Genomic DNA, 26111 nt, shown 5'->3' on the forward strand with positions numbered 1-26111 from the left:
GGGGGAAGAGAGAGACTGTGGGGGGGGAAGAGAGAGAAGGGGGAGAGAGACTGTGGGGGGGGAGACAGAGAAGGGGGGAAAGAGAGAGACTGGAGGCGAAGAGAGAGAAGGGGGGGAGAGAGACTGTGGGGCGAAGAGAGGGGGGAGAAGGGGGGAAAGAGAGACAGACTGGGGGAAGAGAGAAAAGGGGAGGAGAGAGACACAGAGAGAGAGAGACTGGGGGGGAAGAGAGAGAACGGGGGAAAGAGAGAGACTGCCCCCCCGCGAGTATCGCGGGTCTCCCCCTTGTGATGTCTATATACTGGAGCATTGCTGAAGCCCTCCATGGCTGGTGCCACACTATCACTGCCGTGTAAATTAAAAATCCTGGGTACCAGTTAGCCCAGGTCCTGTCAACAGTGCGCCTCCTCAAACGTGCCTTCTCCCGCTCATCCAGGTCCTCTTTATCTTTTTTCTCCAATTCCCTGTGTAACAGCTTGAAGACATCCACAAACTCTCCTTTAAGGATTTTCTCCCTGGTAGCAATGGAGAGGTGGTCTCCAAGTGGCAAGGCCAAGTCCCCAAAGCGAATGGCACCTGCCGGAACCAAGTCATATCCTAAACCCCCTGGATTTACAAGATCAGGACCTGGATTTGGGTAGCCCCACCCAGGCCAGGCGCCCTGAGGCGGCTGGGCCACACTTCTCCATCCAGCATAGGGTGACCATCCGCCCGACATTGGGTGCCCAAAACTGTCTTGCGCGGTGTGTGCTGGGTATCCTGGTGTGCCATGAGTTGCCAGGCCCCAAGGCCAGTATGTCTCACCTTGGCTGGTGCTTTCCACCTTACCTTCACTGCTTGGTGTGCCTTTATAAAGCTCCACCTGAAGCTCCTCTGTACCCTGGCTCTCCTGCTTGCCATCCATGCACTGCCTCTGAACCAGCTGCCCCAATGTTGAAGCCACTTCGCCCTGTCTGTCCTCAAGAAGAGCTAAGCGTGCCAACACCTGCACCTGAAAAGATTGTTTAGGCAGAGATTTAGCCACATCACGCGAAGGAGGATGCTCGCCCTGTCTCCTCTCAAAGGCTGCCAGAGTCTCCAGGATGGCTGCATTGACAGGGTCCTGCTCATCCTCATCAGAAGAGTTCAAGAGGGTGGGCCATTTTGGGGACTTCTGAGTAGGCTTCTTAGGGGCTGGCTGCTTGCCCTTGGAAGGGCCTTGCAACTTCTTGGGTGCCATGTTAATATCAGCAATAAGGGCTACTCCAAATCAGCCGCCGCAGAAATTACTATCAAAATGGCCGCTCCCTGATACCCACTCAAAATGGCCGCCCAGAAAAGACATCCCCAAAATGGCCGCCTCTAGATGGCACCACTCAAAATGGCTTCCGCTATCTGAACTTACCAGGATGTCCACCCAACCAACTGTCACTCCCTAGCAGCCAAGAGCAACCATTTTCAGCAAATGGCCAACAGGGGCAACGGCCGCCCCAAACCTCCTCGGCCTTTATTCCCTGCCCAGCCCTGACAAAGTGTTAAGGGTTTATTATTTTTATTATTATTATTATTATTATTATTATTATTATTATTATTATTATTATTCTTATTATTATTTTGACCTCCGGGGGGGTGGTAACTGAGCGGGGGATAGGGCAGCACTAAAGCCCCAGCAGCCTCACCAACTGCCAAATCCAGACCTCAAGGTCCGACCCTGGGCCCTCAATGAAACCCTCTTCCCAGGCTAATCAGGGAAAGGCTTGTTATTGTCCCTTTGAGTTGAGAGGCACTCTGCCACCACCGCAAATTGGCACCGCAGCCGCAAACTGCTCTGCGCTATCGGCCAGCCGCCGCGATTGCCTTGCCGTTGGTCCAGAGCCCTTGGACCACGCCACCGCACTGAAGGGAAAATTTGCGCTGCCGCGCTTTTCCTGAGCCGCAGGCTATTGCTGCGCCGAGTCTTTCCGCCTCTTTGCTGCCGACTTCCCGACCGGGCCCCAGGCTAGCAAGGTAGGCCACGGTCCTTTCTCCCCCTCTGTGCTTGAAGCTACACCTTCGAGCACAAGTCAGCGACTGTTTGGGCAAGAGCGGAGCCCGGCCGTTTAACTGAGCCGGCTACGCCTCCCCGCCCACGTCACGACACAGAGCGTCATTGCTCTGTTGCTGCCCTGGTTTCCTCCGGGGCGGCAAAACAGCCCCCGGACCTCCAGCGGCTTTGCCGGGAGGCCGGGAGCTCCATAGTCTTCCAAGAGAGCAAGTTAACAAGGCCATGTTGGAAAGTCTGATAGAACAGTTAAACCTTCACTTTTTTCCTCTTGGTAAAATGGACATCACCCCTTTGGGACTGGATGATTCCATAACAGCTAGCAGTTAATTGTCATGGATGAACATTGAAGATTGGTGTAGATCTACCTATTTGATGTAGAACCAGTTTGGTGTAGTGGTTAAGAGCGTGGACTCTAATGTGGGAGGGTTCGCTTCCCTGCTCCTCCACATGCAGCTGCTAGTGTGACCTTGGGTCAGTCATAAATTCTTTCAGAGCTGTTCTCTCAAGAGCAGTTCTCTCAAGAGCTATCTCAGCCCCACCTTCCGCACGAGGTGTCTGTTATGGGGAGGGAAAGGAGATTGTAAGCTGCTCTGAGACTCTTTTGGGTAGTGAAGGGCAGGGTATAAATCCAATCTCTACTTCTGTTTCCATTCTGTATCTTGACAGTGCTCAACCCTTGCTGTTTTTCTTGTAGCTCATGGAAAACTGATTATTCCTCAAGATAACAGCAATCACTTACCTATTCTTCTGAAGGATTTATGAGCTCCATTGCCAGCAGGGTGCCCTGCTTCATTGAAATCTGGAATGGCAGATTGCACAAATTATAAACTTATGATTTGTCTACTGGGTCCTCCTTTGAAGACAAGGGCATTACTATCTGTGTGGAATAATTCAATGAGTGTATGATTCAGGCAGCAATACAAGGTATACTCAGGGGTTGCATCCACAGGGCTGTTTTGTACTACCTTAATTTTCAAACGTGTGTTTTTGGAGAATCCAAATCACATTGTCCTCCAGTCACCTGTTTTCTAAGCTCCTCTGCTTTGCTCTGATCTTTCATAAACCTGCTTTGCTGAGATCTTTCCTGAAAAATCACAGTCCAAGCAGGTTTGCACACCATGTTTCAGATTGGCTCCATCTTACTGCTACCATCTCCTTGCAGCTGCCATTTATCTTACTATACCAGTGGTGGGCTTTTTGATGGCTTAAAAATTGGTAGATGGTATCTCACTATAGTGCTAGAATGCTATACTGGTATAGCAACGACCAAGTTTTTAAAAGCCCTATGGTAACATGGATGGGTGGAGTGGGGATTGCATTCACAGTGGCAAGGAATCCACAAAAATACAAGCCTGCCACGTTATCTATTCAACTTGTGGTATCAAACATCAGCAGCTACTTTGCTATCAGATTTTTCTTGGGGCACCAATTTCAGGCTTCTATTGCTGCTGTAACTCCGCCTGCTTCCCAGAGTTGCCAAATGCACCATCTGTGCCTGTTGTGTGACTGTCCTTGCCTCTCTTGGGATGCCAAATGCTTCTTGTTTATACTGTGTAAATGAAGAATTTAATAGACAATGAAACTGTAAATTTCTTTAGTCAACATGGAATATGGCAAAGAAGGTATGTTGGGTGATGGATACAATCCCTAAAATTTCATCCAAATTGGATAGAAAATGAAAAAAGTTATGCCCTGAATGTGTTTCCTGTTGAAACCAAAGGGGAACTAAAACAAATAATCATGAATGCAATAATGAAATGAAAGCAAGCAAATAGGTGTTTTGAAAACAAAATGAAACAAATTTGCACGCTTCTATTGTCAGCCAGATGTTCCTTGGAAGCTTGCAAGCAGATATGATAGAAGGAACTATCCCCTGTTGTTTCCAGCATTTGGTACCCAGATTTATGTTCCTTCTAAACATGGAGGCTCCTTTTTTAGCTATTCTAGTTAATAACTGTTGATGGATCTCTCTTCCATAACATTATTTTCAGGGGGCTGGTGACAATGGCATGAGAAGTAGGGTGCAAGTTACAACTAAAGAACGAAGTCATATCACTGTAATGTGCAGCCTTTTGATGCAATGGTATAGTTCTTCTTTGTGGTCTCTGCGCTGATGCCAAACAAGTTATTCAGGAGCAATTTCGTCTTGTGTTTTTAAAAGTTAAACTAGCAGAAGATTAAGATATTTTCGCTACCTGAATTTCTTGCTGCTTCTGATGTCATTGAGACTGTTCTTAACAGCAAGGAGAAATTAGTGCAGGATTATTGCTTTTTTGCCCTTTCTTCAGATCTACAAAAATGGCATAAATGTCCACATTGCAGACATGACTTCATTCTGACATTCTTTTCCTTCTTTCACATACACAGCCTGTGTAAATAAGCATTTGGGTGAGTTTTGAAAGGAATAACTAATTTTTTATTTAAAAAATTGTTTGCTTTTAGCCCCTTATTAATTCCTGTGCTGTAGAGGCTGCACCAATAATTCTGCATATGTAAATCCAGTGGCACCTTGAAGACCAACAAAGTTTTATTCATACCCTGAATAAAACTTTGTTGGTCTTCAAGGTGCCACTGGACTCAAACTTGGTTCTACTGCTTCAGACCAACATGGCTGCCCACCGGGATCTACCTTATATTTAATGTTATATTCTGCATGGGACTCATGGCTTCCCTAAAACATTTGAGTCCCTGATTGCATGTTTTACATTTGCTTACATTTTGCTTATTTGTGCATGATGAAGGATGGACCCAGTGTACACACAAAGTTTTGTAGTTTTTATACATTTGTGATGTCCCCCTGTACTGGTCCTTCACCTGCCCTTAACTACCCACATTGTAGACAATAGCAAAGGCAATACCTGTACAGGTCCTGTCATTTATGGGATCAGTTTTTTCTTTTCCAGTTCTTTTTTCCAATTAGGTAACTGTGTCCCATTTTGAGTTAACTGGGGACTGATTAACACTCATAATGATTAGGCTGCTGATCAAACCTGCATCCACATTATCGTGTATATGTGTGTGTGTGTGTGTGTGTGTGTTCCACATGTCTGCTGGAAAAACTGTAGATGTCTTGGATGTGGATACACCTGAGAGCATCCCCACTTTTTAGATGTTGCCATTTGGTACTTCCCATACGATCTAACAAACCCAGGAGAGAAACTAAAGAAAGTATTTATTTTATTTATTTATTTACATGTGACTTCTATACCGCTCATGACCCCTACTGGGTCTCAGAGCGGTTTACAAGTGGCCTACATTATTGTAGTCAGATCCTACCTAGGGCGACAATTGTGCAGGGAGGGGTTGCCTAGCAGCACCCGGACGACAGGCTTCTCTCCGTACTCGGTGGCTCCGGCGTAGTCTTGGCATTCCGGTGAGCGGCGACCATCAGCGGGCTGCAGATGGACCCTCCGTTGATGCGCACTGCTCCTGGACTGCGGCGTTCCCGGCTACTCGTCCCTTCGGGCTCCAGCCGCGCCGCGTCGCTCCGCAGTTGCGTCATCCGGTCCCGCCTCGATCCGATGTCGTCATCGCTCCTTCGGTCCGCACGCCGCCGCCATTGTTCTTCCTCGCTGCTGCTGCTTCTCTTACTGCCATCGTCGCCATCAACCCTCCTGGCACGGAACCAGGAGGAGGGTGCCCCCCGCCTCTAAGGCAGGTACCCATTTCTCTAATTGCAATTACTTTCGAGCCGCTAGGTTGGCGGGAGCTGGGACTGGGGCCGGTAGCTCACTCCGGCCGCGGTGGGGATTCAAACAGCCATTATGGCTGTTCGCTATAGATGTTACTGCAGGTGCTGTTACTCCCTGCACCACCGCAGATGCAGAACTCTTACAAAAATCAAGTACTGATAGCAACTATAGCTCTACAAATGTACAGACAAAGACTGTGTGGTGTAGAAATGTCACCCCCCCCCCAGTATTAACAAATGCATACTTTTCCTAGTGTGAAAGCCTAGTGATGGGGGGGGGGTTTCTCCTCTTGATATTCTCTACTTGTTCTGATGTTAAGCGCACAAGCTCCGAAGAAGGAGTGGCACAAGCTAGAAAGTGATATTGTCTGATGTTAATAACACTAAGTTGCCCTGAGAGAGATTCTTGATCCTCTAACTGTTAATAAAAATGCAGTAATATGTAAATCTTGTTCCAAAAGGATACTGTACTGCTAACTGCCAGTAAAAATATTGTTTTCTTTAGACATGTTTTAGGTGCATTCTGTATGATGTTTCAAAGCGACAAGCAAAAGCAAATGACCTAGTTTGGCAGACACCCCTAAGCCACAAAAACTCTTGGGATATTTAAGTATGTTGGGCAAATATTTCACATCTATTTGTGCTTTAAATATGAGTCATTGCAGTTTTATGTGTCATTTCAGCTATTGGTTCATTGTTCTTAATTAAGTAAAGCTCTAAAGCACTACAGCAAACTCTTGTAACATTATTAGACTTAGCTTGCATTCTTAAGAACATAAGAGAAGCCAATGTTGGATCAGACCAATGGCCCATCCAGTCCAACACTCTGTCACACAGTGGCCAATAATACCAGGTGCCATCAGGAGGTCCACCAGTGGGGCCAGGACACTAGAAGCCCTCCCACTGTTGACCCCTCCCCCCAAGCACCAAGAAGACAGAGCATCACTTGCCCCAGAGTCTCTATCTATACCTTGTGGCTAATAGCTACCGATGGACCTCTGCTCCATATGCTTATCTAATTCCCTCTTGAAGCCATCCATGCTTGTAGCCGCCACGACCTCCTGTGGCAGTGAATTCCACGTGTTAATCACTCTTTGGGTGAAGAAGTACTTCCTTTTATCCATTCTAACCCGACCGCTCAGCAATTTCATTGAGTGCCCACGAGTTCTTGTATTGTGAGAAAGGGAAAAAAGTACCTCTTTCTCTACCTGCTCTATCCCATGCATAATCTTATAGACCTCAATCATATCACCCCTCAGCCATCGTTTCTCCAAGCTAAAGAGCCCCAATTGCTTTAACCTTTCTTCATAGGGAAAGTGTTCCAATGCTCTTATCATTGTAGTTGCCCTTTTCTGCACTTTCTCCAAAACTATAATATCCTTTTTGAGGTGTGGTGACCAGAACTGTACACAGTATTCCAAATGAGATTGCACCATTGATTTATATAGACGCATTATGATATTGGCTGATCTATTTTCAATTCCCTTCCTAATAATCCCCAGCATAGCATTGGCCTTTTTTAGCAGTCGCACAATGTCTCAACAATTTCAGTGAGTTATCTACTACGACTCCAATATATCTCTCTTGGTCAGTCTCTGCCAGTTTGGACCCCTTCAGCGTGTATTTATAGTTAGGATTTTTGGCCCCAATGTGCATCACCTTGCACTTGGCTACATTGAACCCCATTTGCCGCGTTGACGCCCACTCGCCCATCCTTGACAGATCCCTTTGGAGTGCCTCACAGTCCTCCCTGGTTTTCACCACCCTGAACAACTTTGTATCATCCGCAGATTTAGCCACTTCACTGCTTACTCCCGACTCCAAATCTTTAATGAACAAGTTAAAAAGCATCAGACGGAGTACTGATCCCTGCGGTACCCCACTGCTTACCACCCTCCACTGGGAAAATTTCCCATTTATACTCACTCTCTGTTTCCTATTAATTAGCCTGTTTTTGATCCACAAAAGGACTTGTCCTTTTATCCTGTGATTTTTGAGCTTACTTAGGAGCCTTTGATGAGGAACTTTATCAAACGCTTTCTGGAAGTCCAGGTAAGCAGTATCTATTGGGTCCCCCTTGTCCACATGTTTGTTCACCCCCTCAAAGAACACTAACAGGTTAGTGAGACAAGATCTTCCCTTACAGAACCCGTGCTGAGTCTACCTCAATAGTTTTTGTTCATCAATGTGCTTACTGATTATTTCCTTATTAACAGTTTCCACCAATTTACCTGGTATCAATGTCAGACTGACTGGCCTTTAATTTCCCGTATCTCCTATGGAACCCTTTTTAAAGATGGGACTGACATTAGCTACCTTCCAGTCCTCAGGAACGGAGGCAGATTTTAATGAAAGATTACACATTTTTGTCAGGAGATCCACAAGTTCACATTTGAGTTCTTTCAGAACTCTCGGATGTATTCCATTAGGGCCTGGTGATTTATCAGTTTTTAAGTTGTCTATCAGTTGTAGAACCTTCTCTCTCGTCGACTCAATCTGACTCAGGTTTTTCAACACCCCTCCCGAAATCAGTGGTTCTGGAGTGGGCAAGCACTTCTCATCCTCCACAGTGAAGATAGAGGCAAAAAATGCATTTAACTTCTCAGCCATTTCCCTATCATCCTTCAGGAGTCCTTTTACCCCATGGTCATCCAAGGGCCCCACTGCCTCCCTGACTGGTTTCCTGCTTCTAATGTATTTGAAGAAAGTTTTATTGTTGGTCTTTACGTATTTCGCTATATGCTCCTCATATTCCCTTTTTGCCTGCCTCATCACAGACTTACATTTTATTTGCCACAGCCTGTGTTCCCTTTTATCAGCCTCACTGAGACTAGCTTTCCACAGCTTAAAGGAATTCTTTTTACCTTTTACAGTTTCCATTACTTTGTTTGTTAACCATGCAGGCTTTTTTCTATACCCATTTGTGCCTTTCCTAACCTGCGGTATATATTTTTTTCTGAGCTTCTATGATCGTAGTTTTAAATAGCTTCCAAGCTTCCCCAATGGTTTTGACCCTTTCTACTTTTTCTTTCAGTTTCCTCCTCATATGTCCCGTCATATCAGAGAAGTTACCCCTTTTAAAGTTCAAAGTGGTTGCATCAGTCTTTTTGGCCAGTTCCTTATTTATACAAATGTTGAACTCAATAACATTATGGTCACTGTTCCCAAGTGGTGCAATCACTTTTACATCTCTCACCAGGTCTTGGCCATTACTTAGGACCAAATCCAGGATCGCCTCTCCCCTGGTAGGTTCTGTGGCCATCTGCTCCATAGCACAGTCATTGAGAGTGTCTAGAAACTCAATCTCTTTTTCCCGACTAGAACACATATTGACCCAATCAATGTGTGGGTAGTTAAAGTCACCTATTATGACACAGTTTTTTGTCTAGCCACTATCTTTAATTCATTCATCATTTTATAATCCTCCTCTATCTTTTGATCTGGTGAGCGATAACAAACTCCCACTGTTAAGTTTCTTTTTGGGCCCACTATTTCAACCCATAGCATTTCCAGAAGCGAATCCAATTCTCTTACCCTCTTAATCTTACTGGACTGTATACCCTCTCTGACATATGGAGCCATCCCACCTCCAACCCTTCCCCCCCCCTATCCTTTCGATATAATATATAACCGGGAATCACCGTATCCCACTGCAGTCAGTATGGTGTTGGCCTGGGGTATTTCAATGTGGTTTTGAGCCACATCTTTTTCGGTTCCATTGTGGGTTTGGTAAAACAAATGAGCGAATGATAGATGCGAATGGGCCAATGTCAACCCAGAGCTGTTCTTTCCAGGCTGTGGCGATACCAACCTAAATGGAAGGAAGTGTCTCTGCAAGCAGTCTAGATTGCATAACTTTACTGAGCCACAAAAGAAATCCCTTGCCACCATAGTACACATAATCATTATAATCCAGCTCTTCCACTGATGTCAACAATTTATCTAAGATTATATCAAGGAGGAATCTCAGTCATTTTATTTGAATTAGATCCTTGTTTTAAGAAACTTTTGAAAAGTATCAGATTTTCTGAAATGTGAACTGTATTTCTTTGATCAGTTTTTTAAATTATACTCACTGTATTTCCCATACCTAGATAATATTGTTTTAAAACTGAAATTGTACAGTTGCTAGACTAGAGCCCACCTTCAAAACATCCTTTAAGCATCAGGAATAGTATGCCATCTATTTGAATTATTGGATGGATTAAAGACCAGTATTTGTTTCACTAATTGTTTTGAAAGGAACATTGGTGCATTAGGACATAGTCCATATGATCATTGTATAGAGTCAAGAGTCAGCAAGCTAAAAAAAAGAGTCAGCAAGCTGAGGTTAGAGAACTGTTGATAGGCATCTAAAACCACAATTCGTGTTAAAGGACTAAAAATGGATTATTTTTTTCTGTTCAGGCTGGCAGCTGTGTGGTTTTCAGCAAGAGGTTAGATACAAATATTGCAATGTTTTTAAATGTTTGAAAAGTGTTTTTTTAGATGGCTTTACCATTTTCAGGTGTAAAAGGAATTAAATGAAAATGAAGGCTGCAATCGAACACATTACAGTGTGCTTAAGTCCCATTGATTTTAATTGTTTAATTGTTTCAGTTAAAGCCAGAAGAATGTAAGGCATGCTTAATTGTGTGTTGCATTTTTTCAGTGTTGCACAAATAATCTTTCCATGCTTTCTCATTCCCATTGTTTTTAATCTTAACACTTCTGTCTTTAATTTAACAAGTTCTGTCAGAAATGAATCCTCGAGATCTGAATTGCCCCTTATTCTGCATAATTTGTCTCTTAAGTAAAATGCAAGCCAAACTAACATGGATTTGTACTTATGTGGTGTCTTTAATCTTCATTTAAAACCAAAAATACTTTTTGTGGAGTTGGTGTGTAAAGTTTGTTTGAGAATGACTCTACAGGCCCTTAAGCTATGAGCACCTTCTCCCCTTCCCCATACTGAAAGGCCAGGTAAATATAGAGGGAAAAGAGCATGTCAGTCTGTCTCTTCTGTTGCCTCTCCCTCCAGTGAAAGAAAACTCTCTCTGAAATATGATCATTTTTACAATAAAGGTTGAAAAACAGTAGCAATAAATGAGAGAAGATAATTCCTTTGGAACCAGATCTTGATTAATTTGAAACTCTTTGCATTTTCTCCTGTTACACTTACTATGATTTCATGAGACCGGCTGCCAATGGTGGGTGGAGCATGCTGAGGACAACAAGAGAGATAGAGTGGCAGTTTTGTCAAGGAGCTCATCATTATGTTTTTTTCCTCCTTTCTCTTTTCTTTAACAGTGAATGGTGGCTACAATCACTGTAATTCAATATCCGAGAAGAACAACACGATGGACGTGGAGATGACAAATAGTGTGGGGCCTGTATGTAGACAGAACTTGCTTATACACTCAGGAAACTCGCTTACTCGAGACCACCCTTTGCCTTGTGAAAGACTGCTGCATGTTAGTCAGCTGAATTTATCTCACTCAGATACAAGGTATTGTTTTTCAGTTTTAATTGCCATGTCTGCATTATTTTTAAGCTAGTCACGCTTTTGAATATTTGTCTCTGAGTGTGGTCCACCTATTACAAATAGTTCTTATTCACTGACTTGGTGCTTGCTATAGATGCAACATTTTGAAGACCCCACTTTCAGTCCTTGTCAGTCAGAGAATCAGTAGATGTGCCAGATCTCAAGCTGAGAGACATTGCCAGTCAGAGTAGACAATAAAGCAGCTTCTTACGTGTTCATGTTTCATTCAGTACACAAGCATGCGTTTCTTCTATTTTTAAGTTCTAGAAACTAAAAGAAAACCTTTTCTTTTTCTTTCCTCTTGGACTGTGATGTTCTGTGCTGCCAGCTTTGGACCATAGCATACTTTCTTACAACTAAAATAAATTCAAAATTTCTCAGCCATAAAGGCAGCTTATTTTTTGCCAAGCATTCAACAGCCACATCCATATGTGGTGACTGGGTGAGGGGCGAAGAAGCAAATGCTAACCACCAATCTCTCTTTCTCTGCTATCTAATCTTCTGTGAAAGTATCAGGAAAATATTTTACATTGTGCCAGTGAGCTGAACAGGCCAGCTGATCTATACACGTGAAATACATGCTCTGTGAGTTTAATTTGCAGCCTCTTCAATTATGAGATCTCTTGGGACTGGAAAGGAGCTGTGCTCATAGAAATGGATATTTAGCAAGAGGCACTACATGGACCTGAGGTCTGGCTTGAACTCTTAGGGTGATTTCCCACAAGCGCTGCTCCGCGCTCACTCCTCCCTTTTGCCCCGATGGTACATGTCAATTTCACACAAGCTGCTGCGTGGCCGCATTTTACCCTGCAGCTTCGTGCGACTTCCCCCGCGTCTACTCAATCCTCAAAAAACAGGATTGAGTAGACGCGGGGAAAATCGCACGAAGCTGCGGGGCAAAATGCAGTCGCGCAGCAGCTTGTGTGAAATTGACACGTACCATCGGGCCAAAGAGAAGAGTGAGCGCGGAGCAGCGCTTGTGGGAAATCACCCTTAAAAAAGAGATGCTTCCAAACTATGGTAAGATAACATGCTGAATAATGCAGTTTCGATCCACTTCATCAATTATTTGCAAGTGGATTTTGCCATTTCACAGGGGGCGATTCTGCATTGGCTTTTCTCCCCATTGTTTTACGAAACCCACGGTGGAACAGAAATTCCCCCCTGCATTGCATGCCACTTTCACTTTCTTTGATCATCGGATTTTATGGTACCCTCCACATTGCATGCCACTTTCACTTTCTTTGATCATCAGGTTTTATGGTACCTTCTACATAGATTTATAGCCATTCAGGGGTGACTTTGCAGTCAGTACAGTGTTGCCCCCAAGGTATTTGAATGTGGTTTTGAGCTGCACCTTTTCCTCCCAGTTAAGAAAATGGGGAGCAAATGCTAGATGCAGAATCGCCCACAGTAAAATCTAGTTGCAAAGTATATCGAACGTGTTTTATTTAGTGTGTATGAAAGCATAGTCAGAGTATTTCTTCAGGTGGGTAGCTGTGTTGGTCTTAAGCAGCAGAACAAAGTTTGAGTCCAATGGCACTTTTAAGACCAACAAAGTTTTATTTAAGGTGTAAGCTTACTTGTGCAAGCACACTTCTTTAGACAAATTGAAACAAAAGTGAAGCTGAGACTGGATCAAGGATCAATGAATGTCAGTGAATTAGCACACAAATGCTCAGCTTCACTTATGCATCTTAACTCTGACTGGCCCTTCCTGACACCCCCCCCCCCCCATCTTCCTGTAGGTAAGGCTTGAAGAAATTTTGTTTCAATTCTTCAGATGAAGTGTGCTGGCACACAAAAGCTTACACTTTAAATAAAACTTTGTTGGTCTTAAAGGTGCCATTGGACTCATACTTTGGTCAGATTATTTATATTTGGTTCCTTAACAGCATTTACTATCCAGCCTACCAGTTAAGATTCTCCTTGCATGCTCTGTTCTCTGTGCTCTGCCTGCAGACCTGAGGAGTGCCCCCCCTTAAAGAACGCTCTCCCCCTTGAGGCTTGCCTGGTGCCCACCTTACTTGCCTTTCGGCACCAAGCCAAAATATTTATTTTTACCTGGGTTGTGGGGTTTTTAATCTTTTGAATTTGTTTTTACAGTCTACGTCTAGCCTGGGACTGTTTTATGGATATTGTTTTTCAGTTGCTTAATGTTTAATTCTGGTTTTATGCTGTGGCTGGGTTTTTATGGTTTATTAATTTTAATGCTGTCTTCTGTTTTACTTTATGAGCCACATCAAGAAGGTTTCTGGAGACGTAGCATACCCATTTTCTAAATAAAATAATTTGTATGGAGAACAAGAGGTATATGTTTATCATTGGCATATACTTTAAGGTGAAAACTAGATTTCTAATTTTGATACTTTATTATCTCAAGGGCAGTTCTCTGTTTAGTCCTTTTTATAACTTTTCAGAAAATGTGGATCTCAATTTTCATTCTAAATGTCACAAACTATTAACAATTCTTAACATGAGGTTTTCCTAAACAGATGGCAGTTGTTGAAAGAAACTTACTATTATTTACATATATAAATATAACCTTTTAAAATTACAGCTTTCTGAGAATCGGGTAAAGTATCCTTCAGAGTTACAGCTTTTTATATGGGATATTTTGATTAAATAATGTTTTCTCCCTGGAACTATTGAATCCAGCATAGGAAATGAATACTAACGTCATAAATATCTTGCTGTTTCTGATTTTGTTACATATGTTTGTCAACTCCATCTTGACCCTGTTATGAATCCACATGGTGCTTACTTCTAACAAGCTAGTTTTAGTCTGTCATTGAAGGCAATTATGATGCAAAGATAATTGGAGTGGGAGCAAACAAAAGGAGGGAAGAGAAGACTGCTTAGATCTTTTCAGGACCTTTTTGAAAAATCCATAATGAGGAAATGACAGATGCTTATATTCAGAGGATCATAGTACTCCCTTACGAAATATGAACTCCTTACAACTCTGTCTCAGGGAAGATTCCCAGAACAACACAGGATTATATGCCACAGAACATGTGTGTGTGTGTGTGAGAGAGAGAGAGAGAGAGAAAGACCCTGATCCTATTGTAATACAAAGCAACAGGTGACTGAGGGAATTCACTTCACTTTGAAACCTTGGCCTACATCTTGTAGGTTTTACCTCTTTGTCTGTAACTGTAGAGAACATAACAGTATTTCTCAGAGATTCCATGATTTGTTTGTTCTTACTTTTGGCATCTCATGTGCCAATGTTTTTAATACCTCTCACAATGAGGTGCCCCTATGTTGTTCTTATGTTTTAAAAGGTCGGGCCCAATCACTGGTTAACTTTGCAAACTCCTTGCCACTTAAATTGTCCCCTCCCCTCACTTCAGTTTACATTGGTGAGTAAGTAGAGCCTTTTGCAGATGTTATGATCCTGGTTGTGACTTCACATATGGAATGAATGTGCTACTCATGATTCTCCTGATACCTGTGATTGCCATTTCTTTTGAAACACATCCACCAGACACACATGTTCCAAACCTGGAGTATATATTGTTCCTTTCAGAAGAAATGGTGATTGCGTGAATTGGGAGGAATACATATAACATGCTTATTCCATACGTACAGTAAAAAAACACCCAACCAACCAACCAACCAAACAGCTGAACAGGACTTAAGGACTCGGTTAAATGCTGAATGGTAGTTGTTTGTAAATGGAACTTGCTTCCAAATATCTTGGTAGAATTTTTAATGTGTGTGTGTGTAGTGGAGTGTCTCAGTTAAATTGAAAACCAGGATGCTAGATATCTAGGCTTGAAATAGGCAGTCAATTTCAATTTTTTACTGGTTTACATGGTCTCTGATCCCTTCAGCTTAACTTTTGGAGACACCAATGTGGATTCCAGACCTCTCCTGAATTAAAAAAATTGGGCAACATTAACATGGTTCCTCGGGTAGTTCCCAGATTGCTACTACTTGCATGGTAGACTTCACTGATGTCTAGAGTAATGGTGACTAAAATAAATGCCATAGCAGTTTTTGGGTTCTCCTCTGCCACTGTGTTTGCGTGACAGCTTCATCTGGTTTACAGATGACCTGGAAGACAGATGGCTAACACAGCTGACTTTTGATATGTGCCCTGGTTGAAAGTTGCAGTACAGGTAGTTATCAAAAGACTGCGGGCGCGGTCACACAAGCAGTTTGGCGCAGCAGTATATTGACTCTAAATAAGCTGCTTGAGTTGGGAATGCTTTGTGTTGATTACACAGCAACTGCTAACCCGGAATTATAGTGCTGCGGATCCAAGATTGGTTGTTCACATCGGTAGATTCACTTTCCCATGCTTCCTTGCTCAAACACTGGGCTTTGTATGCGCATGTGCGCTTCCACGCAGGAGTGTCACAGGCAGCTGATGGGGCACTGAAGCGCACCTCAGACTGGGGTTGGAGGGAAAAAAATAAAGACACACAAGAAACAGAGAGGAACAATCAAACTGCTCCTGAGTTTCCATGGCCCATCAGGGATGTGCCTCGCTGAGGTAGCCATCGGAATTTACTGGTGGCTATTTAATCTGTGTGGGAGTCATTTTACCACGAGGTAGGCTCAAGTGGTTAAGACGCTGAACTGCAGGCTGTGGAAGATCAGTAGTTCAGCAGTTCGAGACCCGAGTTGCCGCATGACGGAGTGAGCTCCCATCTCTAGTTCCAGCTCCTGCCAGCTTAGCAGTTCAAAAGCAAGAAATTGCAAGTAGATAAATAGGTACCACTTCAGTCATGCCGGCCACATGACCATGGAAACGTCTTCGGGCAGTGCTGGTTCTTCGGCTTTGAAACGGAGATGAGCACCGCAACGCTAGAGTCGGACTCAACTGGCTTTCGAGCAAGGGAACTTTTACCTTTACCTTTAGGAACAGGATCCAGATGTGCACATTTGATCTCATCCATTTGGTCTAGAGGAGAGGGATGTCTATGTCAGGCCAAACTGCTGTGGTTACACCCCATGTCTGAGCAGTGGTGGAAGGAATTGCTTTTGTTCTGCTGATCCTGGTGATTAGTGGCTTGGTAAATCTAAGCTATTTCTGCCTAGTGACCAAAGTCATCTTGCATCATTGTGATATCCTTACTACTAATTATTCAGGCAAGCCTGCTCAGATGCATCTAGATCATGACAACTGGAACAAAAGTCTGAGTTGTCTGAGTTCATTCTTGTTTTGTTTTTTGAATCACTTTTAGTCAGTCTTGTCTGTTAAAGTAGGGAGTGTGTCTGGAGCTACGTGGAAAATCACTTGCAAATTGGATCTCCTACTGACTTGTAAAAGTTAACCAGGGTCCTGGTCACACACGCAAGATAATGCGCGGGGGAAGCAAGGCTATTTAACCTGGAGGAAATTGACCCGCAGTTGCATGATCACACAGTTCTTTGAAGCTGCGGGCGTAGCCCACCATTGAGTGATCAGATGCAATCGCGGGTGAGTTGGGTTTTTTTTTTTGCTGTTTGTTTTCGATTCGCTTGAACTGAGGATGAATGAATCCCATCTCCACACTGAGGGCTTCCTACGGCAGTATGCGATGATGCGCATACTGAGAAGGGGAAAAAAACAACGGTATGGAGTTGGGATGGCCTGATCAGACCATCCCGACGCCATGAGAGCGCGCTGGAGCAATCACATAGGGAAAAGTCCGTCTGTGGCCTGTAGCAACCCGTTTGATACTGGACTTTCCCAGGTATTTTTTAACTCTGCTTCTTCGGTGGAGTGAGACAAGTTGCCAACGGGTGCAGGATGCTTGCCAGATGTTCCCGTGTGATTGCGTCCTTAAAATCTGCCCGGCATTTGTGCCTATCGCGCGGCTAATTTTGCATGTGATCGGGACCCAGAAAAAGCTTAAACGTTTGAAGACTTGAGGCCCTTAAAGCTACATTGTTTGTTTAGGCAGGGGCAGATTGCCCTACAACTGAGTTTTAAATCTGTAGTATGTACTGTAGTATCTGTCTGGACTTGTGAAGAAGTTGGATGATGCTCTGAGCAATAAATTGAAAGCAAATGGTGGTAGGAAGCGGGGACTATGAAACTCAGGAGAACACTGTGACAAAGCACAAATGTTTCTGTAATAAGAACCAGACCTCAGCTGACCTCAAGTTCCAGAACAGCCCTCATGGCTTGCCAAGCCAGAATGGAATGTTTGGAGAAGGGAGCCTAAGACGTTAATATGGTAGATTGCTCATTGTCATCAGGGTCCTTCCCTGTGGCATCCAAAAGATCATCAGTCCAGTCATAGCTGTCCCTGCAGCTCTAGTTCTCATTTTAATTTGTTCTCATTTTAATGTCCTGCAATCTCAGTATTGATTCACTGTTTGGACATGGTTGGGGACCGGATAACAATAAGCTGATTGAAAATTAACCCCAATAGGATTGAAATACAAATCGCCAGAACTGATTTGAATAAAACAGAACTGGTAATGTAAGTGGTCCTCTCCATCTACCCTCCTCTCCAAGGGTGGCAGCTTTGTGGTGCTGCCAGAATCATCACTGCACTTTGAATCCCAGATTTCATAAGTGTGAAAGAGTCTCCATAAACTCCATCTAATGGAAGAAATGGCAGCCCTTTCCTCCTAACATAGGAATAGAAGCCACCACTTAGGTCTGATTTTATACAGTTTACAGTATTGAATTTTATATTATTGGTGTGATTCTCCTTGGGTCCTGAGTTTGGTCAGGAGAAAGGTGGGGATTCAAATATTTTGAAATAAACACGTCTTTGACTTAAACACTAGGCTAGTGTAATGTGTTGTAAGTGAGGCTGCCCTTGCTAAATATCCAGAAGCTTCAACCTGCTGTGGTCTTCTCTAGCTATTTCTTGCTAGTGTCTTATTGTATTTGAATAAAAGTCATCTTCAGGCAGCAGTAGTGAGATGGGCAGGGTGTGTTCCAGTTAAGCAGCAGTAGTTGGAGGGAGGGGGGTGCTGATCCCTTCTGGTGCCGTCTGCTTTCCCCCAGCAAGCCCCTTTCCCCAGGTAGTTTTCCCTGGGAGTAAAGCAGTTAAGAGAAAGTGTTGTGGGGAGGAAGGAGTAGGTGGTGGGAGAGTTCAGCTCCCTTATGCTCTCTGTCCCTTTTCTCCTGTAAATCTCACCCTTAGCACTCTGCTGCAAAGATATGTTAGTGATGATTCATGTGCTAGATCACACAGACCTGCCACAATTACACAGAGCATTTCTTCTAGTTTAGGCACAGAATTAACTTTCTTTGTTTCTTAATCTGAACAGTTATAGTATAATGTGTAGTACACACAGGCACCTCCTGCATCGTGTACAGTCTTAGCCTCCAGTTTCCCCAAATGCTCTCTTATAATGGAGTTCTAAAAAATTAATTGTTGGAGAGAAAAAGGCAGCACTTATGTTCTTTTTACTACACATTCATAACGTTAGAAAGTGCACTGTAAAGTTTTTACAGTCAAATTCAAGAAAAGGTTGTCACTTTGAGTTTTAAAACAAAAGCCTGTGATGCTTGTTACCGTTAACCTCCATGAAAGTTACAGCAGCACTAGGAAATGTAGTCAAGGGGAAGAGATAAGAGTATCTGTAAGCGTACTTTGCTGTGGTAGTTATGACCATTGCTGCTTCTGCATATATAAATAACAGAAGAGGATTTTGGTGGTTCTGTCTTTAACTCCTACAGCCTGAACCACAAAAGACAATCCTAATAAAAGATGGTACTATCTCTACCATCCTCATGAAAATATTCCAGATAGTGCATAAAATCTAATATCATGAAAGCCTTTATCCCTTTCCATTCCTCCTTTTATAAGTGGAGAATCATTTTTTCTCTTCTCACACCCAGTAAGCCCATCTAATGGCTTTTAAAGTTATGCAGTGCATTTTCCACTGCATGGAACAGGTAAATGAGATGCATATGTTTTGCAGGATAAATTCTAGGGCTCTCTTTGCTACACTTGGACCTAATAAACAGCTCATGTTGGCCATGTTTCAGATAATCCATTATCAGGCATGGAAGACACCTCTTTCCTTCAATTTAGTTGCAAAAGCAAGAAAAGTCCCGTGTTGCGAAGACTGTGTTGCACCAGAAGATTTTAAACCTATATGTCATGTCCTCCTATGAGATTTATGCTTTTGTGTTCTATAATGTAATGTAATAGCATTTGACAAGAAGGCAGTAGAATACACATGCAAACAAACTATAGACAAAAATAGGATGGGTTGGGCCCAAGTGAGGAGCCTGTCAATGGCAGAAGGATGTTTGCTTTGCTGAAGGAAGACTTCAACTTTTAACAGAAGGGAACTGTGGGATCCAGCCCAGTAAATATATGCTGAGCTTGCAGCTCTGTAATATTTGTTCACAAATTATTTTGTTGTAGAAATAATATAGACCAACACTAAAAAAACCTCACAGTATAGGAAAATAGTCCAATTTCAATTGTATTACCCAGTCATCTCATTAAGATTTTTTTTTTTGCATAGAACTCCCTAATCCAACAAGTAACTCATTTGGAATAATTAGGTAAGTTTTAAAAATATGAATTAGAGGTTAAGAATTACTCAAAATTAAGTTCAGTTCATGCCTCAGGATTGTGATAGGCCTCTGTGGGGGCTACTGTGCTCTTAAGGCACAAATTACATCATCCTAACTACCTCTGTTACAGATGGAAGGAAGGGCTGCAAATGAACCTTATTCTCATCTTCCCTGTTAGGGGTCTGCAAAAAAAAAAAAATCGGGTTTTTCTTCTCAGGTCAATTGGACCTGGAAAAATGTCATTATTTCTGAAAAATCGCAGATCCCAATACCAGTATGGTATTCAAATCTGGGATTTTTCAGAAATCCAGATTTTTTTCAGGTCCAATAGACCCAAGAAGAAAAATACTGATTTTTTTAAAAGCCCTTTTAAAAAGGAGGAGAAGCCGGCCCCAGGATCTGTGTGTGGCAGGGAAGCAAGAGAGGATCAGCTGGGGCGGTGAGACCTTTAAACGGAGCTGCAAGAGGAGCCCACCAGCCATTTGGTATAGCTCAATATAGCCAAATAAAAGCAAAAAAAAACCACTTTATTTTGGCTCAGCTATACTGGTAACCAATCAGATTCTCTGATCTGTATTTTGCTTAAATAATACCCAAAAGATACCAGTAAGGCATTTTCTGGGTTTGTTTGTTTGTTTGTTTGTTTTGGCTCAGTTTATGCAGAACGCACACCTCTATTCCCTGTCACTGCAGTAGGCCCAGGTCTATAGGCTATTGGGAAAGCCTAATCCAGCCCCACATAGGATTGGATTTAGAGCTTTTCTGCACACTCAACTTGCTCTTGATTTTGTTGGGAATTGATACACAAGCCTTAGATCTGTTTGGGCATGGTTCTTCTGCATATCTGCCCTCCTTCTGCATTTTCACAGTTGTAGAGTCAGTTTATTTTCTTTTGCACATGCCTTAAATAATTATGATTTTCAAGGGAGGATGCTGCTGCCATCATCTGTGGCATCATTGGTGGCATTACAGCACCCCCTGTCCTGCATTCTGCAGGCCAACCCAGTCAGGTCTCTTCTGGAGCAGTGCCTTCAGGTCTAGATAGTCAGGTTTGGGAGCACCGACAGGCACACAGGTTTGCACCTAGTGTACCAGTTGATCCAGCAAGCAGCCTTCCCAAGCTTCAGCCTAAGTAGGCTGGGGAGTAATCAAGCTCAGCTGCCCTTGCTGGAAGGTGTTGAATTCCTGTGGCTGCACAGTACTTGGGTCAGAATCCTGTGAAGAATTGCTGTTTTCACGGCCTAGCTCTGGGATGGGGTTGCGTGCAGCCAATTGAGCACTCCTTTGGGCCACCTCGGCCCAGGCCTTTTGCCACTGCCGTTCCTGCAGAGTGAGAGTGTCCCCTGGGGATTCTGGGCTTGGGTCTGCATCCTGCATGATGGTAATTTCAGGGGCTGGTGCAAGATCTCCCTTATAGGCTCGGTTGTGGGGGCTCTCTGACTCTGCTGGCACATTGGCAGCAGGTACTTCTGCAGTGTTGGGCCCTCCCTGGTCCTCTTCGATCTCTTCTCCTGAGGACTCAGAGTCACTCGGCTGGGAAAAAGAGGTCATGGCACCCCAACTTTTTATTTTTTGTGCATGCTTTTGTCGATATTATGGCTGCATTTCTTTTTTTAAAATGTCACTAAAATATCAGTATATTGATATACTGTTGTGATGATAGGTCAAGCATGTTCTCTGAATTGCCAGCTTTCATTTAAAAAAGTCTCTAGCTTCTTTGCTTGTGGAGATCGGCATTTTTCCTTATATTTCTGTGAGGGAAAGAACTAGAGACTTACTAAATTTAAAGAACCTGCTTGACCTCTCATTACAGCAGTATAACAATATTGTAGTGCCTTTAAAAAATTTAAAAATGAAGGCACTCATCTTCAGGGCAGAGGGGGAGGAAAGACAGTGGTTTGACAATAACAACAGGCTTGAGGTGCATGGGAGTGGGCAGGATAAATAAAACTAATAGAAACATTATGCATGAGGGAAAAGGCGACTCAAAATTGGCTTCCAGAAAAAGAGCTGGGTAAAAGTGATCTCAAAAGAAACAGAAAAACTCTGGGGGGAAAGACCCCCCCCCCCAAAGGTGAAAACTAAAGGCATAAGTACAAGCTGGGTTTTGAAGAGGTAGAGGAACTAGAGATCAAATTGCTAACATTCACTGGATTATGGAGAAAGCAAGGCAGTACCAGAAAAACATCTACTTCTGCTTCATTGACTACACTAAAGCCTTTGATTGTGTGGATCACAACAAACTCTGCGGGGAGGGCGGGGTATAAATCTTAATAAATAAATAAATAAATAACTCTGGCAAGTCCTTAAAGAGATGGGAGTACCAGACCACCTCACATGTCTACTGAGAAACCTGTATAAGGGTCAAGAAGCGACAGAACCAGATATGGAACAACTGATTGGTTTAGCATAGGAAAAGGAATACGACAAGGATGTATACTGTCACCCTGCTTAATTAATTTATATGCAGAGTACATCATGCAAAATGCCGGCCAGGATGAATCACAAACCAGAGTTAAGATTGTCGGGAAAAACATCAACAACCTCAGATATGCAGACGATACCACTCTAATGGCAGAAAGTGAAGAGGACCTAAAGAGTTTCTTGCTAAGGGTGAAAGAGGAGAGTGCAAAAGTTGGCTTGAAACTCAACATCAAAAATTCAAGATCATTGCATCTGACCCCATCACTCCTTGGCAAATAGAAGGGGAAGTCATGGAAGCAGTGACAGACTTCACATTCCTAGGATCCAAGATCACTGCAGATGGTGACTGCAGCCGTGAAATTAAAAGTTGCCTGGGAGGAAAGCTATGGCACACCTAGACAGCATAATAAAAAGTAATCACCCTGCCAACAAAAGTTCATATGGTCAGAGCAATGGTATTCCCAGTAGTAATGTATGGCTGTGAGAGTTGGACCATAAGGAGGGTCAAGCACCGAAGAATAGATTCTTTTGAATTATGGTGCTGGAGAAGACTCTTGAGAGTCCCTTGGACGGCAAGGAGATCAAATCAGTCAATCCTAAAAGAAATCAACCCTGACTGTTCCCTGGAATGCCAGATACTGAAGCTGAAGTTCAAATACTTTGGCTACCAAATGAGAAGGGAGCACTCACTGGAAAAGACCCTGATGCTGGGAAAGACTGAAGGTAAAAGAAGAAGGGTACGTCAAAGGATGAGATGGTTAGACAGTGTTATCGATGCAACGAACATGAAATTAAGCAAACTCCGGAGGACAGCAGAAGACAGGAGGGCCTGGCGTGATGTGGTCCATGGAATCGTAAAGAGTTGGACTTGACTGTGCGACTGAACAACAACAACAACAAAAGGAACAAGCATGCATGTGGAAATCAAGGGATAAACCAATGGGGCTAGAACCCACAAAAACATGTGGAAAAGCTCTCAATATCTGATTTATTTATTATTTAAAATATCTATATGTCTGCCCTTCTACTGAGCACCTTAGGACCCAAATTGAGTCACGACAATATAAAAAAGTATAAAAACAATAGAGTAATACAATGAAAACTAAAATAACAATTCAAAGTTATAACCAATTAAAATAATATTTATATTAAGACCATATTAAAGACGAATCTTTTGCCCTACTAATGGTAGAAAGAACAATCCTATTTAAAGCAGTAGCCTTTCCAGACAACATCTCCTTTGTCTTATCTTAGTTCAGCTTCAGTTTGTTGTCCCTCAACCACCAGACCACTGCATTCAGATACTGGACAGAGACAGCTGCGGCAGATTATTCAGATTAATGTATAGCTGAGTGTCATCAGCATATCAATGATGACCTATTCCAAAACTTCAGACAATCTTATCAAGTGGCTTTACATAAATATTGAACCTGAGTGGTAAGACAGAACATTGTGGCACCCCACCCATCTCAGCTCCCAAGAGCATTTCCTACTGTAAACGTCTGTGATTGGTCTCATAAACAAGACCAGAACCGCCTTATCACTGATCTTGCAAGACTCACTTCACATTTGAGGTGCAGCATATTAGGTTGACATTTTCCTTGAGCTATCCACTATGGCCCCAAGATCTCTTTTCCTCTCAGTCTCAGCATGTTCAGACCTTATGTCTTAATGTGTCCTTAATGTTGATATTTTTGTCCCAATGTGCATCACCTTACACTTACAAATATTGAACTACATTTGCCTTGTTGTTGCCCACTCACCCAATTTGAGGAAATCTCCTTGGAGCTCTTCACAATCATCCTTGGTTTAGACCATCCTGAATAATTTTGTGTCATCTGCAGACTTGCTACTACACTGCTTATCCCCAGTTCTAGATCATTTATGAACAAATTAAATAGCACCACTCCCAATAGTTATCAGTCCTTGTGGGACCCCACTTCTTATTTGCCTTCATTGAGAGACCTATCCATCATATGAAAAGGTGCTGACAGATTTAATAACAATAGACATTCCCTTTATCCATATGAAGACAGGTCATCCACAAGTGCTGCTAAAACCATCTCTGTCCTGAACCCATGTCTGAAACCAGACTGAAAAGGTTCAAGGACAGATATCTCAGGCAAATATTTCCAGTGCTGCTTTATCACTGTCCATTCAATAACCTGTCCCCAAAAGGGAAGGTTCGAGACAGTCTATAATTGACCAGTCGTTACTAGTAACCACCTTTTTCATGGACTTTGGAAAAACTCCTTCCATCAGAGGGCATTCACAGTCCTCTGAATTAGAAGACCTAGTTCCTCCTGAAGGGTTTTACAAGTCAAGAAAGACATGGATTCAGATCACAAACACTAGCATTCACGCTCCCCAAAAGTTTGTCAACTTTAGCCAAGGAAACCAGACTGAACTGATCCAGGTAATAGTGACTAAATAGTACTACAGATACCTCTACCACCTGAGTACCTAATACATCAACACCTAAGTTGGAAAAAGTCTGAAAGATTTTATTGGCAAAGAGCTGTGGGAAAACATCACAGCTAAAAGCCAAATCACTAACATTTAAGACTCATTCCTGGAAGATCTTCTTCGTGGTCTCTGTGCATCACACCCTTGGGATACTCTGCGCCTGCGCTGACCTTCTCGGTACCGATAGCTAGCAAAAGGGATTTTCGCGCCTCTCCCAGGTCACGCGCCGGCTCCACTGCGCATGACCAAGGAGGGGCACGCAGATCCCGCCAGTTCTCTTCTGACCGCCGCGCTGGTAGGACGCCTTCTGCCTCGGTCTGCTAAGTACCAACTTTTTTTGCTAAACTTGCGTTTAGTTAGTTTCTCTTTCTTTATTTTTGTAGTTAGCATTTTTCTTTCGGTGTTTATTCTTTATTTTCGTTCCCCTCCCGCTGGCCTATGGCCCCGCGGTGGGGTTGTTTCAAACGGTGTAGGACTTGCGGCCTTAAAATATCCCCCACCGACGGGCACTCGCTTTGCCTCGTTTGTTTAGGGGAGTCGCACTGTGTCTCTAAGTGCAGACATTGCCGAAAGTTTTCGAACCAGACGAGAAAAAACAGAGCAGCTCGTCTACACTTGGCCCTGATGGAGAAGGCACTATCTCCACAGTCCTCTTCACCGTTGGACACGTCCGGGCACGCCTCGATGTCCACCTTGGCTGCGGACACTTGTCCTCCCGTTCCGGGATCATCGACGTCGACGGTCGCAATCAATGCTTCCGGATTTACCTATTTCTCCATCAGAGGATGTTAAGTCTTATGGAGATTTTATTCAACGCATGGCATTAGATCTATCTATGACTCCTACTCTCGTTGCCAGTTTTGTGGATGATAACGTTTTTGACATTATGCACTCTAACACTTCGCCCTCCGTGGCTCTACCAATGACAAAAGTTCTCTTGCAAACTACCAAGGACTTTTGGACTCGTCCAGCCTCCATTAATGTCTCTAATAAGCGTCTGGATCACATGTACAAGGTCCAGGAATCAGGGGCTGAGTTTTTATACACACATCCTAAGCCCAATTCTTTGGTCGTTTCCTCGTCCACGAAAGGAAAAGCGAGCCACTCTACTCCATCAGACAAAGAAGGAAAAAAGTTGGATTCGGTTGGTAGAAAATTCTACACTGTCGGTGCAATGGGCATTAAAACGGCGAACTATGCCGCCTGCATGGGCCGTTATCAATTCAATTTATGGAAGCGTTTGAATGATTTCCTCCCGCACGTGCCCAAAGAGTGCCAACCTCAGATTAAAAGGATTCAGAATGAAGGGATGGTCTTGGCTAGACACCAAATTAGTGCTGCCAAGCATTCCCTGGAATCCGCTAGTAAGACTCTAGCAACCTCTGTAGCGTTACGCAGACATGCCTGGCTCCGCTCTTCATCATTGCCATATGACACCAGATCCTCGGTGGAAGACCTTCCCTTTGAAGGTTCTGGATTGTTTAGCTCCACC

At 43.3% G+C, this 26111-nt stretch overlaps 1 protein-coding gene across 1 annotated transcript in view; it reads left to right on the forward strand.

Annotated features, from left to right (window-relative positions):
- The window catches only part of GLIS1 (GLIS family zinc finger 1), a 334070-nt gene that overhangs the window by 114440 nt on the left and 193519 nt on the right, over positions 1–26111 (forward strand). Inside the window, exon 2 of the mRNA XM_015427696.1 lies at positions 11004–11202. Within this exon, the coding sequence (XP_015283182.1) occupies positions 11004–11202 (199 nt within the window). The remainder of the gene's footprint in view (positions 1–11003; positions 11203–26111) is intronic.

The sequence above is a fragment of the Gekko japonicus genome, unplaced genomic scaffold, assembly GCF_001447785.1.
Source record: "Gekko japonicus isolate JY-2015 unplaced genomic scaffold, Gekko_japonicus_V1.1 scaffold332, whole genome shotgun sequence".
Classification (NCBI taxonomy): Eukaryota; Metazoa; Chordata; class Lepidosauria; order Squamata; family Gekkonidae; genus Gekko; species Gekko japonicus.